This window comes from Colias eurytheme, chromosome 9, assembly GCF_061535395.1.
Source record: "Colias eurytheme isolate Ceu_HAF_F1 chromosome 9, ilColEury1 Martin Lab GWU primary, whole genome shotgun sequence".
Taxonomy (NCBI): domain Eukaryota; kingdom Metazoa; phylum Arthropoda; class Insecta; order Lepidoptera; family Pieridae; genus Colias; species Colias eurytheme.
The window spans coordinates 3,510,004-3,526,695 of record NC_142988.1 but is presented as its reverse complement, the minus strand read 5'-3'; the positions used below and the strand labels follow the sequence as shown (position 1 = coordinate 3,526,695).

At 33.4% G+C, this 16,692-nt stretch overlaps 2 protein-coding genes across 3 annotated transcripts; both read left to right on the top strand.

Annotated features, from left to right (window-relative positions):
* Positions 1-331: 331 nt before the first annotated feature.
* On the top strand, positions 332-4,042 carry LOC149905698 (15-hydroxyprostaglandin dehydrogenase [NAD(+)]-like). The gene is made up of 5 exons (XM_090105443.1): positions 332-467; positions 1,701-1,937; positions 2,454-2,627; positions 3,096-3,247; positions 3,655-4,042. Exons 1-5 carry the CDS (start codon positions 372-374, stop codon positions 3,800-3,802), a joined length of 807 nt encoding a protein of 268 aa, XP_089961569.1. The 5' UTR covers positions 332-371; the 3' UTR covers positions 3,803-4,042.
* Positions 4,043-4,760: 718 nt separating this feature from the next.
* LOC149905697 (annexin B9-like) lies at positions 4,761-16,331 on the top strand. 2 transcript variants are annotated; one of them, XM_090105219.1, is made up of 9 exons: positions 4,761-4,989; positions 5,092-5,553; positions 8,960-9,136; positions 11,660-11,864; positions 13,618-13,697; positions 13,821-13,893; positions 14,172-14,345; positions 14,981-15,162; positions 15,737-16,331. In XM_090105219.1, the coding sequence occupies exons 1-9, from the start codon at positions 4,975-4,977 to the stop codon at positions 15,791-15,793; spliced, it is 1,425 nt and encodes a 474-aa protein (XP_089961345.1). In that variant the 5' UTR covers positions 4,761-4,974; the 3' UTR covers positions 15,794-16,331. The 2 variants fall into 2 exon arrangements, with proteins under 2 accessions (XP_089961345.1, XP_089961346.1); XM_090105220.1 differs by lacking the exon at positions 5,092-5,553.
* Positions 16,332-16,692: the final 361 nt, after the last annotated feature.

Sequence of the window (16,692 nt, the reverse complement as noted above, 5' to 3'; positions counted from 1 at the left end):
ATTTAGTTTCGAGCCATATTGATTTACCATAAAGCAGGTCTAGTTCTACGCCATAGGTAACTCTTTTTATTTGTTAATTAATCTGTTTTTAATACATACTGACTGGTTGTTTTGGAATAAACATTTATAGATACACTTGAATACGTAAAATTTGAGGTAAAAGTCGCCTATTTATATCTACCTAATAATTTGATACTATCTTTTTTTTACCTGTATTATTTTTACTCGTTCATAAAAATAACTTATCACAACACAAGCCTATCCTTATCTCGAACATTAGATTAATTATAAAACAGGGATTACTTTTATGTATAACAAATAGTGCGTTACTTCTTCATAGAACGGTTGGCTGAGTTGTTCATTTCTTCACAATGTCGAATTTGAAAGATAAAGTTGTTTTAATTACGGGAGCAGCCATAGGAATAGGTGCCGTTTCTGTAAAATTGTTTCTTGAAGAAGGCGTGAAGGTGATAATATTCGATTTTTGTTTATTCTATTTTTAAGTCGATAATATAATCACATGAGTAGAATCTACTCATGTGATATAATTGAGCTCAATATAAATATAAAACTATTTGTTAGTGAAACTCATTTAAACGATAATTTCTACCATTAGACTTGATAGACCGGGAGATACTGACACAAAATTTCGAGTCATTTGTAACAAGGATGGCGGTTCTACAGGGGTCTTAGTACGCAATGACAAAAAGAAAAATGATGGTGTGAACGCTGGTACCGGTGGCTTAGTCGCGTGGGCGTTTGTCGAACTCGTCGGAAAAATAGCGAAAGTCAAACGATTTGTAACACAAAAATTTTAGAATTTACCGATAGCCCATAAAAAAGGAGTAGGCGGTAGTGTCATGCCATACTTTTCCGGTGTGACTTACAGCCCGCCATACCGATGCGAATGTGTTGATTTAAATAAAACAATCTTTCAACCATTTGTACCAGGCTAACTTTTGCACAGGTAACTATCGTCGTGCAGCCATTTACGAAAATCGCCATGCCATACTTTTCGGACGATTCCAAATGGTCGCCATACCACCGAAAATCTGCAAAAAATTTTTATTTCGCCAAACTTTTTGTACCAGTATTGCATTTGGATTTTTGGAGAGTATTTGATAAAATGTGACCATTATTATATTTGCCATACTTCTAGTAGGGGGAAAAAGTGCTGTCATACTTGAAAACTTAATTTATTATTAATTTATATAAGTGAAGATTTCCAACACATAGATCTTTGAAATTTTGTATTTATATTTGTTGATCCTCAAACTTACAGGAAAAATAAGTGCCATACTGTTACAAATCGTTTGACTTTCGCTATTTTCCGACGAGTTCGACTAACGCCCACGCGACTAAGCCGCCGGTACCAGCGTTCACGCCATCGTTTTTCTTTTTGTCATTGCGTACTAAGACCCCTGTAGAACCGCCATCCTGTTACAAATGACTCGAAATTTTGTGTCAGTATCTCCCGGTCTATGAGTAGTTTCTAGAGTAGTTAGATAGGACCAAAATATTTTAACAGGGTTACTTATCAATTATAAAGCGACGGTTAAACTTTAGACTCCGACGGTTAAAAAATATTTGCTGGTTATTTGAATGTTAAAAGCTGGTTCATTTGATCTCTTAGTTTAGATCAATTTATAATATAACGCACGTATAAAATATAATTAGAAATTCATTAAAATACCTTACAGCATATCGCAATAACAGACATCGATGTAAATGCTGGAAAACAACTGGAAGAAGAGCTAAATTCAAAATACCCTGGTCGGGTCTCGTTCATCAAATGTGACGTCACCAATGATGAAGAACTTTTTTCTGCATACGATCAAGTTCTGAAACAATTCGGTTACATCGACCTTGTTATTAACAATGCGGGTGTGATGAACGATAGTCCTAAGGTGTATAAGAAGTCTATTGAAGTGAATGTAGTAAGTAATTTATTCTTATTTATTTGAACTACCAGTAGGCTCACATAAATTATATACCTCTGTGTATATGGTGTGTTATTCGTTCTGTAACGAAAATCAGGATTGCTATTGTAGAAATAAGAATATGAAGGAAACGATACCCAATGAAGGTGAAGAACGAAATCTGAGAGCTAAATACCATTGAAAAAATAACAAAATCAAAACCAAATTGTATCAGTTCTTCGAATTCTAATTCTACACGAATCGATCTTTTTAAATTGTCCCGAAATTATCAATTATACATACGGACAAGTGATAATAAAATTGAGTGATGAAATAATATATTATATTATCATCATTCGATAAAATAATGTTAGTACGATTGATTTCGTAACTCGCAAAGCAGCTCGGAATGAAGGAAATAAAAAAATAAATAAATAGTTCAGGACAATTTTCACACACGGCACGATCCGATCCCATAAATATCCAACCAAACCAAACAGTCAGTAGAAATACTTATAAACGTCTCTTTTTCAGACAGCTCTCGTAACAAGTACCTTAAAAGCGTGGGAGTTAATGCGTAAAGACAAGTCTGGACGAGGTGGAACTATTGTCAACATATCTTCTATAGCGGGGCTCGTCCAGGGTCCCCATATGCCCATATATCAAGGCACTAAAAGCGCAGTATTGCAGTTCAGTAATTGTATTGGGGTAAGGAGAATAGCGTTCTTCATCACTACATAGTATAAAACAAAGTCGCTTTCTCTATCCCTATTTCCCTATGTCCCTTTGTATGCTTAAATCTTTCAAACTACGCAACGGATTTTGATGCGGTTTTTTTTAATAGATAGAGTGATTCAAGAGGAAGGTTTTAGACTTTAGTATAAAATTTATTAGGTTTTAGACAAAGCGGGCGAAGCCGCGGGCGGTAAGCTAGTTAGATTATATTTTGATATTTCATAACCCTATAGTTTATGTGTACATTTTTGTATGTTCAGTTTTTGTAATAAGTAGTTACTTATTTTTCATTTTAGAAATGGAATTAATTTATCATTAATAATTATAGTAATTATTTTAAACATGGTCGACATTGAAATCCGTAGATCAGTTTATAATAATAAATTTCCAAAACAAATAATATTGTGGGATCTCAAAATTTTCATCGTTTTATATTTTCAGGCCGAAGAAAATTATGAAAAGACAGGCGTTAAAGTACTGACGGTGTGCTACGGAGCAACAAATACTAGTCTCATTTCTAAACAAAAGCTACATAGTTTTAGTGATCTATACCCTCACATTAGTGATATAGTGCAGCAAATTCCTATTCAAAGGTGCGTTATATACTATTTAAAGATCTTTTCTTCTTTGAATGACTTCTTCTTACGAATATTAACAATGGAAGTATGCTCGGTTCACATTAACCGGCATAATTATTATAGAATGGTGCCCGGTGGGTGCCCGAGTGATCCTCAGTACTTACTTAATCAATTTAAAAAAATATGATCGAAAATAAAATTACTTAAAATAATATGCTGTCGTTCCCCAGACATATTATTACAAAACATTGTTATAATATAATATGCTTACTGAACTTTAACTTACAATCAGTGACCACATTAGGTATACTTAGCTGATTATGTTGTAATGGTTGTAAATAATGTAGGTATTAAATTAAAACTATCAAACATTAAAATGTATGTAGGTTACATCTGGGAATAAATTTAGTAATGTTTTACAGCGTGGAGTCGGCTGCTAAAGGCTTAATTGAGGCTTGCAAACGAGGCGAAAGTGCTAGTACATGGCTCGTTATCAACGACAAAGAAGCCAAAGATATCACTCCTGCGGTGAAAAGGGCCTACTCTATACTCCTTGAATCAATATTGTAGACTAAAGGTCTAATGTGATTGAGGATAAAAGTCACTATTTCGACGCATCGCCAGCTTTATTTGGCCCACGACATAACTTCATAACATTATTTTCTTTTCCTACGTGCACCTTATTAAGTTATTTTCAAAAAATAAATAAATTACTTACATAGATGCTCGCTTTTATTAATAATTGGTTTATATGATCTTGTCTCAAATATTTCAAGTTATTTCGCTAATAAAGTATTTTTCACTGCTGCACTTTTGCATGTTTTTTTTTAATCCTGATGTTTTTTTCTTTGGTTACCTAATAATTTCAAGATTACAGCACAGATACCTACACGGAAAAAAATGTGTATATTTTTGGAAATACGTATTTTTAATAAAAAATTAAAATAAATATAAAAAAATGTATGCGTGTACACACGTAAGAAGTGAAACTTCTTTATGACCTTATTTTTCAAAAAGTTTACTATATGCAACTTTACAGAAATACGTCGAATCACGCGAGGTAGGGATAAGAAAAAGATGGCGCGTAACGGAAAAATGTCACGCGTAAAGAAAAAATGTTAGGTACACTAATTTTTTTTCCAACCCCGATATGTAAAGTAAAGTATTAAAGAAGTTTCACTTCGATAATAATATATCCTAAAAAAGAAATACTAAGTATTTATTTAATAACAATCAGTGATTCAATCTCGACAATAATTATTATACTCAGAATATTACTGTTTTAATCTACAATATCCTTGACATGAAAATTGATAGTTACCTTATTTTACAATTGTATAGTGTTGTGTTTAAGTTGTATATTTTCTACAGTCTACATGAAGACAAGAAACATTTTATCGTAATTTAATATACACATTTTTATAAAGATTTCTTTTTCATACTGGCATCACAGCAATTGTTATAATTTACCTGTTGTAAATTGTCAGTTGTCACTGTCACTGTGTGACAGTCTTACGTCCTATGGCCGTAGTCCGTACGCGTCGCGTCATTAGTCATCATAGAACTAGGTTGAATCCTACCAAGAATCCTTGTGTTCTGATCGCTCGCCAGCTCATTGTTCACGAAAAGTTTATTTTTATAGTGTTTTAATTTTTATATATCGGCGTTAGTACTTTTGTACTTACCGTGTTCATTTAACGTGTGTACCGATTTTGGAGATTTGTGCAACGTATTCATTTAAAATGAACCCATACCAAGTAAGTAAATACGTGAGTGTAAATGCATGGTCGGTAACCTTGTTTTGTTTATCACAAATTCAAACAGAATCGAGAGAGATTTAACACCGCTTTCGTTTTAAGGGGCCACCGCAGTATCTACACAATATCGGGTTTAGCAACAGAGCACCACAGTCATTTGGAAATCCAATGCCAATGCCGGGTTTCCCCACTATGGGTTACCCGGCGCCACAACAGGGCTACCCGAATGCTCAACAACCGTATCCACAAAGTAGTTATCCTGGTCAGGGGTATCCACAGAGCCAGGGTTACGCACAGCAGAGCCAGGGCTATCCACAACAGAGTCAGGGTTACGGTCAACCAAGTCAAGGCTACCCACAACAAAGTCAGGGTTATTCAATGCCAAATACTGCTCAAGGGTACCCAAATGCTCAAGGGGGGTACCCCGCAGCTCAACCTGGGTATGGCCAAGCTACAACTCAGGCAAGTGCTGGCTATCCTCAATCAAACCAATACCAAGGATACCCTCCTGCTCAAAGTCATCAAGCTTATAATGTATCAAGCCCAGTAGTTAGCCAACCAAAGGTATGTTAACTTTTTTTTAATGCGCTATGTTCTAAATCTATTTGTGATAAGCAAAACATTGGTGCTTTGACTATGCTTTTGTGTGTAAGACTAACCCGCTTTAATCCTTTTGTGCAGAAAGTTTTAATTTGATCACAATTTCTATATTAACTGCTCTATATATAAAATTCTCGTGTCACAATGTTAGTCTGCATACTCCTCCGAAACGGGTGGACCGATTCTCATGAAATTTTCTGTGCATATCGGGTAAGTCTGAGAATCGGCCAACATCTATTTTTCATATGTACCACGGGCGAAGCTGGGGCGGGCCGCTAGTGCTCATTATAAATTTTAATAACAAGTTCCTTATATCTCAACATAACAGTAAAAAATAATTACTACTTTCTTTTTACCACATTGAATTATCTTTTTAACCGACTTCAAAAAAAGGAGGAGGTTATCAATTCGGCCGGTATGTTTTTTTTTTTTTTTTTTTTTTATTGTATGTACACCGATTACTCCGTGGTTTCTGAACCGATTTACGTGATTCTTTTTTTGTTCGATGCGGGATGGTGTCGAATTGGTCCCATAAAAATTTTATTCGGATAGGCCCAGTAGTTTTTATTTTATGAGCATTTTTGTCTGTATTTGTAAATGTTGCAAGTGCAAGTTTGAAGTCGGTTGTTTTTAACGCAGTTATTGACTTGTAATTAAATATGTATATTAAATATTCATAATCATAATTAGAGGTGGTGACTAATTGTCAATTGTTTTTTTTAAGTGCTATAAAGTAACAGTAATTTCATCACCTGTTCTGTGAATTTCATAATTATATATCATACGATCACTGATAGCCCAAAATCTAGGTCTTGGTCTGGCATGGTGAAGGATGCCGGTTCGAATCCCACCTTGTGCTTAATGTATTTCCATTTTACACGCTTTATATTAGCTTCACCTGTATGTTTGTAACCGACTTCTTTGGGTGCGATTTTGACCCACTTTAAACGGCCAGATTTCGTTCAAACTTTGTAGATTTATTGAAGACCGATGACAATACACTAATTTAATAAAATAAATAATAGTTAAAAAAAATAAAAAACACGCTTTTTATAGAAAACCGACCTAAAAGCGTGTTTTTAGTTTTTTTAACTATTATTATTTTTTTAAATTCTCCATTTATAAAGCATTTGATTTTTGAATGCTATAAAACTAAATATACTATTATGAACTTCATTGTTACATTATCTAAATACTCATCATAATTTATAATTGTGAAATACTGTCTCATAATGTCAATGAAATGATACATGTTATGAGTCAGAATTTACTATTTGTAATGTTAATTTGAATCTAACTATCCGTACAGTCTCACATGGCATACTGCCAGCATTTTTTGTTCTAGCAAATTTTTAGATCATTGAGATCTTGTAATTCTATTGTAATTGATACAAGCAAGCTATTTATTCTTTACATCTAAGCTATTACAATAATTTCAAGTTTTAATGCTATCAACCTAATTATATTTAACATTCATTTTTTTTTACATCATAAGCAGTAAATTAATTAAAAAAATAAAATCATGTTATACTTTTAAAAAGTTGAATAAATACTTAAATACTTATACAAATATAGACTCACAGCTATTTTTCATTAAAGAGATGTGAAAAATAACATTTGGATTAACTATATTATGTTTCTGTTGTATCATTAACATAAATATCCAAGTCATTAACTATTCCAATCCAAATGCTTGTGACCATGTTAACAAAAATAAATAAATTGTTTAATTGTTTAAATTATAGCTAAAAGATATACTTAGTGTATACTAGCGGTCCGCCCCGGCTTCGCCCGTGGTACATATTTACGTTTTCTCTACATAAGAACCATCCTCGTACATCAAGGAATATAATAAAAAAAGAATTATCGAAATCGGTTCAGCCGTTCTCGAGTTATGCGCTTACCAATACATCTTGCGATTCATTTTTTATATATAAGAAGAAGAAGATATGTATTGTCATTACAGCTAAAAGATTTTTCTTTATATTGATAGACTTATTCCATATTATATTTTGCACATATAAAAACAAAGTGCTTTAAAAGACCTTATACATAGCTTATAACAAGTGGTTTCTCCATAAATAAATTATCCAGTATGTAAACAATATGATAAGAGGTTGTTATCATGATAGAGAACAAGGACCTTTATCAATCTAACAACACAAGTACTTGATGAATCACTAATTAATAATGGCATGTTTACACACTTGAGGTGTTACGAGATACAAACAAAATTACCATGAAACTACCCACAAGAGTCCTCAATAATTCTAAGCTATATTGACACTTGACTTTCTTGATATGAACTACCTATATGTTTTCCTTATTGGAAAATTTGTATGTAGAATGCTTTTTAAAACATTCCATTTTAAGTTAGATTGTTCTAATATCAGTAAGTACACAATTGTTTCTGTTCTATAAAACATTTCCAAACTGTTTTACTATGTTAATGCTTACAAGATGCTTACTATGTTAATGCTTCGCCTTTCCTTAATTCTATAATTTCCTCCTACACGAAGTTTGCACTCTTAATTTGGTATAAAACACCTTCAAAGACGTTAAACAATTTCTATTATACGATGTTGGTGATACCTACACTCGTTTTGACTCTATTCAAGGAACAGTTTACGGCAATTACATTGTTATGCTCACTTCGTCTCTCCGCACACATTTATCACAATAACCTACGATTCAGTCTTGACTCCGATCTTCTCTATAATGGATGTAGAATCGAATAACCGTATTGTTTTCAAAATAAACGAATAATTGTGTTACTGTGGTGATGTAATGCGTATGTATTTGGATGCATGTGACTTTTGTATTTGTGAAAGTTAAAAGGGAATCAATTAATATGTCCTCGGCGACGTCTAATTCAAAACGGATTGCTTATAGAGCGTCATTGGGTGGAAGGCGTGGATATAAGTCATTTCGCTATACGGTATCTGCCTTATTTGATACGTTTATTGCTCTGCTGACATTTCTGTTTAGAATATCCTTTAATCATATGAGATCTGCGTTAATCGCCCAATAAAATGAATGCAATATAATGACTATAATGACCAACATGGGAAGTTATAGAATTTATCAGAGTGTAAAGATACTTCCGTTACAATATCTATTCTTGTGTACCTATCCAATTTATACTTACCTTAACAACATCATGTTTCCGAATCTTGCAATCCAGCAAATAGTAAACACAATCGAAACTTGTAAGCTTCAGCCTTCAGTTGTGTAAAATTCTCTTATACCAAAAAGTACTAGTTAATCATCGCATACACTATCATCCACTTAACCACCTCCTTAACAATTCAAACTCTTTTAACATTGAAATATCACAAATAACCCTACTAATAGTTTGGAATATTTACAGTCAAAACCGACAGTAGTGCCAGTGAATCCCTTCGATCCCCGCGAAGATGCGGCCGTTCTCCGCAAGGCGATGAAAGGCTTCGGCACTGATGAGAAGTCCATCATCCAAGTACTGACCAGACGCAGCAATGAACAACGTCTCCGGATTGCTTTCGAGTTCAAGACGTTATATGGAAAGGTTTGTATTGACTTATCCTGTTATTTACGCTATTGGTACTAATATTTCCGTAGTAAGTCTTAAGTATTTCACTCCAGATAAAATGTAGGGGTTTTATTCATGTTAGCGTTCTAACAGACGAATGGCAAGTTGCGAACGGCAGAGGCTACTTCAGCTGTCGTCGGAGTTCATGTTTTACATAATAATATAAACGGCTGTTTAGGAAATCCGAAACTAGTTCTTTTGAGTGAAATTCTCTATGACACAGAAAATTCGTACCTAGAAATCGTGAGAAAATAAAAACAAAGAAAATATGTTCTTTTAATAGAGTTCTTATTTAGTACGTGGTAAAAAAAGAGTTGTATGAATGTTCTGTATTAGTAGGATCGTCACATAAGCAGTAGAAATTAAAAAGCAGAATCTGATTGTATCGGGTGCCATGATTCAGTTTTTATCCTTCTTTATTTGTTATTTCATCGTTATTTAATAGTTAATTGAATACTCAGTACATTACCTACACATCGTCATGCGCTGACGTTTATGTCAAACGTAAGCGCATACGTGAATGTGGGAGTGGGAGTAATGCTTTTTTCTTTAAAGTTAAATGAATCATAAAATCATCAACCAGAAAGGAAAGAAGATCTGCGTCAGAGTGAATCATAAATTTGTTAACTAGATAGAGCGTCATACGTTTAAAGTTGTGTAATAACAAAATGTTTCATTACATTTACCGGTTGACGTAGATGGTCGAGATATTATCAGGGGTCAGAGCAACAGTCCTTATACGTACTTGAATAATTTATAACTACATTTATTAATTTAATCCGAGTGTGAATATTTCCAGTATGGAATCTGTCAACATAGAAATGTTAAATGTATAAACCGTTTTGCACGCCTCATAAGCGAAGCGTTGAGGTGGGTACTACTGTCGCTTCGCGCAAAACATCTGATTTTTCAAACTTAAAATGTCTTTATGTATCATACATTGCACTTGTAAGATAATACATACACACACATATTAAGAAAAAACACTATTTTTAACGTTCATGATATTTTTGATGTCATTTTTGTTATTTAAACTAGTTAAAAAACAGTTTAAAAAAGTTCTGTCTTGGACGTCCGTGTGTCTGTATGTGCGGATCCTTTTTCTTGTTAACACGATAGCGACCGAAATACTTTACTAATCGAGTCTTTTTTTTTCTCTTACGCTTGAGTATGCTCAGGAATAGAACCCTTTCATTTTTCAGGGTCTGATTCGATGTGGTTTAATTGTTATTAAATAAACAAAAATAATAATTAATAAATAATTATTAAAAAAAATTATGAGGCGTGCACTTTTGGATTTTCCAAACTATTTCACTATATGGCTTGCCAAAGAAGAACATAATATTAAGCCTACATACGATACGCTTTATACATTACGCTCCTTGTTTTGTCTTTTAGTTGGATGATAAGAAAAAATGAATCGAAAGGGCTTTATGTAGGTAAATACCTACATGCACTGCACGTATAGAGGTCGAGTACACTTTCGATTACTTAATATTCGCGGCGAACAATCGATATTTAATAGATCCTCATATTACATGCGTTACATAATGATTACAAGACTTGGAAATACAAGAGGTGTAGTTACAACAATAAAAATGAATGAATTAAATTAAGAGCCCAAAATGGTCCCTTTTTCCAAAAAATTTGTTAGAATAAGAAAGGTTGTTCATGCCTATTTGTCTTCGGACTTTGCATAAAACTGGACATCTGAAACTACTATTTCTATTTGAAACTAGACATATATAACAGTTAAAATAGACACATGGGTCATGGTTAAAATAGACACACACTATCCATAGGAATAAAATATATGACGTAAAACCACGAGACTCGTCGGATATCGTGGTTGTCGTGGTAAAGGTCGAAACTACTGATCATGGTGCAATAGCCCTAACCACAAGTACCACTAGTTCGTCAAATACATATTACAATTTACAGTAAATACTGTAATAGTAGTGCTATTTGTAATATTTATCTAGACATAAATTTTCCAATTTTACGATGTCGCCGTCAACACACGCCATGCCTTCCATTAAGATATTGCTTTTACGGTTGTTACTCTTTTTAAATAAAGAGGAAATTATAAATTGGTGCCACGCCTAATTTGACAATGGTAATAAATATTAAAGTGATCGTGAATATTGTAATTAACATAATTTAATAATGATGATTAATATTATGTTATGTCCTAGGTTTTATTTCAATGTTAAATATTGGATTATAATTTATTAATTCGGTGCGGTGTGAATTTAAATAAGCAAGACTCTAGGACTGCCCCAACCGGAAGAAGAGTATGGATCTTTTTAAAAATAACTTTTTAATATAATACATGTGCTTATATTATATACAAATTATTAGATATAGACAAAGACAGAATAATATATTCCCGGTTGACAATTTACAGAAAGGACATATTTAGGCCAGGATCTTATAACTAGTAGCAATTACCGCTTAGAATTAATTCCAGCATTATTTAAACACTACCTACATTCACAGGAACTCGTATCCGACCTAAAGAGTGAGACCAGCGGGAAGTTCGAAGACCTCCTGGTAGCGTTGATGACACCATTACCCCAGTTCTACGCCAAGGAGCTGCATGACGCCACAGCGGGGATCGGTACTGATGAAGACGTGCTCATAGAAGTCATGTGCACTATGTCCAACCATGAGATACATGTCATCAAGCAGGCGTATACTGCCAGTAAGTTTGCGTACTACTACGTTGAAGTAGGAAAATCCGTTTAGATTGGATGTCTATAACTTCTGTTGATAACTATTTTTTGCTAGGCCTGTAGAATTCACATTCGGTGAATACAAGTGGCCCAAATAAACAAGACTAGACTTACATTAAAAAATCGAATTCCCGATATATAGGCTTATATTGACTAATTAAATATATTGTCTAAAAAGGACCGAGTGTTTGTGCTGAAACTGTTTTATTTTATGAGACAAATAAAAATGACACAATATAAATCTGTTTAATGGTTGCAGAATTGGCATTTACGTTCATGTTTATCAAAATAAACATATAAAAACATTGTAGTACTCCATATATTTAGGCCGTGCTATCTGCATAGTGCCACTAGCATTATTTTAAAATACAGTTATTTGAACCGCGATGCACACGTTGATAATGTAAAATGGCCTTGATTTCCAATGAACAGTTTCCTGTCAAAGTACATAAGTGCCGGCAGAACTGGATTTGCAATAAATGGAAATTATCTGCTTGGTTACTTCCCCGATTTTAAGAGGATAATAGAAGATTCTGAGACTGCTGCGTTAATCATGCCTTGTTATGAGGAGTTCTAAAATAGACCCTGAGCACATGCTAATAAGATCTGTTTTTCAATGGTAGAGCCATGAAACAATGTAATAAAAATGATAACGTTGGGAATGGTACTGCAACAGGAAGGAAAACAGTTTAAATTGTTATTATGTTAGGCCAGTCAGTCTCCCCGTACTTGTTTTAATTTATACATCTATAAATATACTTCTAGTGATTTTACGTATTGACGTATACTGTATAGTACACGTTTTTCAGAATAATGTAAACAGAAATGTAAAGCTATAAAATAGTAAATGTAAAACATAAAATGACATAGTCGTTTGCCTATGAGACTCAGAGTCATAAAAGCTATAATTTCCCGTACAATATGAAAAAAAAAATAACCACAGATTTATCTTTTCGTACTAACAATAATACCAATTACCAATACGTAAATCCAGTCGATCTTACGAGATGGGGAAACACAATCGCTTGGTTGTCAGCCAAACGGTGACGTAACATGCTCTTACAAGCTCGTGACTCATGTCTACGTCATGCTATTGATTTTTCAAGTTCGCAATGCCTATAGTCATTATGGAGTAGATTTTTTGCAGCGAAAAAACTAGTTCTTATTTCCTAGTCCTTGTGGAGTATACTTAGCTTGTTTTATATTTGTATTTCTATTGGTATATATGATCTGTATTCTTTAACTTTTTTCTTAACTTTGTTCAGATTCAAAGCTCAAACTCAAGCATTTATTTATTCAATTATTCATAACATATTTTTACCGTTTACCACCGATTCAAAAAGCAGTATCTATGTAGAAGAACCGACAAGAACTCCATAAGTTACCAATTTATGACATGTGCAAAAAATGTGACTTTTGCTTAGCTTAAAGTGCTATTAAGTATAAACGCCTTCAACATTTTCTTCAACGCTATCAACTTTCAACATTTTATGGAACGAATAATTATTATTTTAAGGAAAAGTCTATTTTTTTGTGGTATGAAGTTTGAGTTCATTAAAATTAACTCACTAGATAAAACCGCTATTTTTTATTTATTTTTGGTTTGTTTGTATTATCATTATATTTTATCTGGTGAACGATAGATAAACATATAGACAACTATTAATACGGTTTTTTGACCCTTTCCAAATTAGATTTTATATGCCTATAATATTTTTCCAGTATACGGAACACTGTTGGAAGATGATTTGCGAGGCGACACATCGGGCAACTTTAAACGGCTCATGACCTCTCTGTGCATGGTAAGTTGAACTTTAACATTAATAAAATTAAGTATAATTTTCCTTTACACAACACTCGATCAAACTAAATGCCTCATGTACACATTCAAATGAAGATATTAAAGCAGTTTCTTTAAATTTCAGGGTAATAGATCTGAAGATTTCCATGTTGATCAAGCGAAGGCGAGGGAAGATGCAAGAAGTCTACTACAAGCCGGTAAGTTTATATTATTAAAATGTGCATGCGCACAATTTTAATAATAGATTAGTCATCCTCTTGAATAAAGTTATCTATGTCCATTTTTTTATTATATTATAGCCAAATCGAATTAAAACTAATAAATATTCTAAAATTTACTCATCGATTATATATCGAAAAATCATTTAAAACGACCGTAAAAGTCTTTCTACTATCAGCTTTTCAGATGTTTTTCCTCGCATGAAAATTACATAGAATATCCCTCAATAATAATTATATATTTAAACAATTCCCAGGTGAACTGCGCCTCGGTACAGACGAGTCGGTATTCAACGCGGTACTATGTTCCCGCTCTTTCCCGCAATTGGCGGCCATTTTCCAAGAGTACCAGTTTCTTACTGGACATGATATCGATGACGCGATCAAGGCTGAGTTCTCTGGCGATTTGGAGAAGGCTATGCGTGCTATTGGTAAGATAATTTTAGTATACATAACTTAGTAGTCATTTTATTTTGTATTCTTATTAACTAAGTAAGTAGTTAAATAATGTATTGTTCTTTAATTATTATAACATCTTTGAATTTGTAACATCTCTATGGTAAAATGAAAAGCGATGATAAACTAATCGGATCCATTTACTTGCCAGAAAAGTCAATCACAATAATTGATGTGTATTGGATCTACCTATTCCAATTACCGACTTGATATTCATGAAAGTCTTCAAATTTGCTACATGTCATTTTTACTATAACTTATACTCGGCACGGCGAATCTTGATCCCTATGACAGTTCGTCTTAGTGATTGCTCGTATTTTTTTTATTTATTTATTTATTTAAATAAAAAAAAAAAAATATAATGGGTCGTGTCGATACTTTACTATTTTATAGGCAAGGGCGTGGCTTGCATTCAGCCACGTCGGTAAACATGTTTTTACAAATATTATAAACTAAAATTGATAAATTTAATTAATTCGTACGTCCAGTGAATCCGATCGCATAAGCTTGATTTTAACACGTCATATATTATATCGTACTTCTCCGCCTCTCATTTCTGCAAATATAACTATTTCGGCGGCTTAATACAATATTCACATTAATTTTCCAGTGAAAGTGGTCCGCAACAAGCCGCTGTTCTTCGCGGAAAGACTCCACAAGTCCATGAAGGGTCTGGGCACCAACGACCGGCAGCTCATCCGCATCATGGTGACGCGCTGTGAAGTAGATCTCGGTGATATCGCGGAGATGTTCCAGGCCAAGTACGGGGAGTCGCTGCAGAGCTGGATAGAGGTGAGTGTAGGCTTTAAAATGACAATATACCCTGAAGATACTTTAATCTATACTAATATTATAAAGCTGAAAAGTTTGTTTGTTTGTTTGTTTGTTTGAACGCGATAATCTCGGGAACTACTGGTCCGATTTGAAAATTTCGGTGTTAGATAGCCCATTTATCGAGGAAGGCTATAGGCATCATATCATCACGCTAAGACAAACAGGAGCTGAGCAATGCGGGTGAAAGCGCGGGGCACAGCTAGTTCTCCATAAAGATTGCTGCCAAGGATATTCTTTAAAATTCCTTAAAAATAACTACCGAATTTCGTGTTCTGCGAAGGACGGTGACTCGACAAAATAATAAATAGTAATAGACAAAAGTAAATAAAATTAAAATGTCTGGTACAAAAATCCTAACCATCCATTTTCATCATCATTTTATAAACTTTGAGCTTTACTACCACGAAATAAGGTGTTATTTTTGATGAATGGATTTTAAACAAGGCTTGTATATTTTGGACGGCCTTTTAATGGCTCTTCTAAGTTCATATTTGTAGGAAGTAATTTTATTAAATGTTTTATTTTCTTTCAGGGTGACTGCTCCGGACACTACAAGAAATGCCTCCTGGGATTACTAGGTTTATATTAACCTAGCTTAAAATCACAAATAATATTATGCACTTACATGCATAATTATGGAATAGTCTAAGAGCTAGTTGCTAATAACAGAACATAATATAAGATTGTCTTTGTCGTTGTTCCATAGTGTAAGTGACTGTTAAAACCTTTTTTCTACAAGTATTTTGGGCATTAACTGAATTATTATTAGGTACTACGTGTACTGGATTTTGTTAGCTAGCTCTTGGACTACAAGTATTGTGTCAATCTCAAATTGTTTTTAGGTTATATTTTTATTAATGTCAGTGTCATTTATCGATCTGTTTCGCAAGTTGCTTAAATAGGTGGCAATAATTTGTAACTTGATTTTACAGTAGGTTTAAAAGCTGTATTTATTTGTATTTTTCTATATAGTAGAAGTTTCATTTTTGGCTTTTACCGTCCAATTTGATCTGATGAATATATTAACTCCATATTTACGTTTTGATACAAAATTATTTTATTATAGATTAAAATATAAAACACTACTTTTTATTTATATAATATATCTGAAGAAATATTCTGTTATAATATTCTTGGGTTGTTGAGGAAGTGATTATGAGGAAGAGGAGGAGGAAGAGGAATTTTCACACACAAATTTAGAGGATGCGGATGAGGAAGAGGATATTTTTTTGAGGAAGAGGATGCGGATGAGGAAGCGGAAGAGGAAGCGGATGAGGATGAGGATGATATGAAATTATAATCTTAATTAAAAAACAAAACCTTTTAAAATTAAAAATTAAAACAAAAGCCATTCTCCTGTCTGTACATATTGATGTTTAAGGTTAGGGGAGGTTAGCTCGCCCGATCGCTAATTTACAAAGCCTCTAAGTACTATATATTATTTGAGTCACGAGCCGGACTCAGATGAGCTTTTGTTTATGCATATTA

Excerpts from the sequence above, each read along its gene's own strand:
- LOC149905697 (XM_090105219.1), top strand. Across the intron at positions 9,137-11,659 it reads TCAAGACGTTATATGGAAAG|GAACTCGTATCCGACCTAAA; the intron begins GTTTGTATTGAC and ends CTACATTCACAG. Across the intron at positions 13,894-14,171 it reads AAGAAGTCTACTACAAGCCG|GTGAACTGCGCCTCGGTACA; the intron begins GTAAGTTTATAT and ends AACAATTCCCAG.
- LOC149905698 (XM_090105443.1), top strand. The coding sequence starts at position 372 with ATGTCGAATTTGAAAGATAAAGTTGTTTTAATTACGGGAGCAGCCATA. Across the intron at positions 468-1,700 it reads TTCTTGAAGAAGGCGTGAAG|CATATCGCAATAACAGACAT; the intron begins GTGATAATATTC and ends AATACCTTACAG. Across the intron at positions 1,938-2,453 it reads AGTCTATTGAAGTGAATGTA|ACAGCTCTCGTAACAAGTAC; the intron begins GTAAGTAATTTA and ends TCTCTTTTTCAG.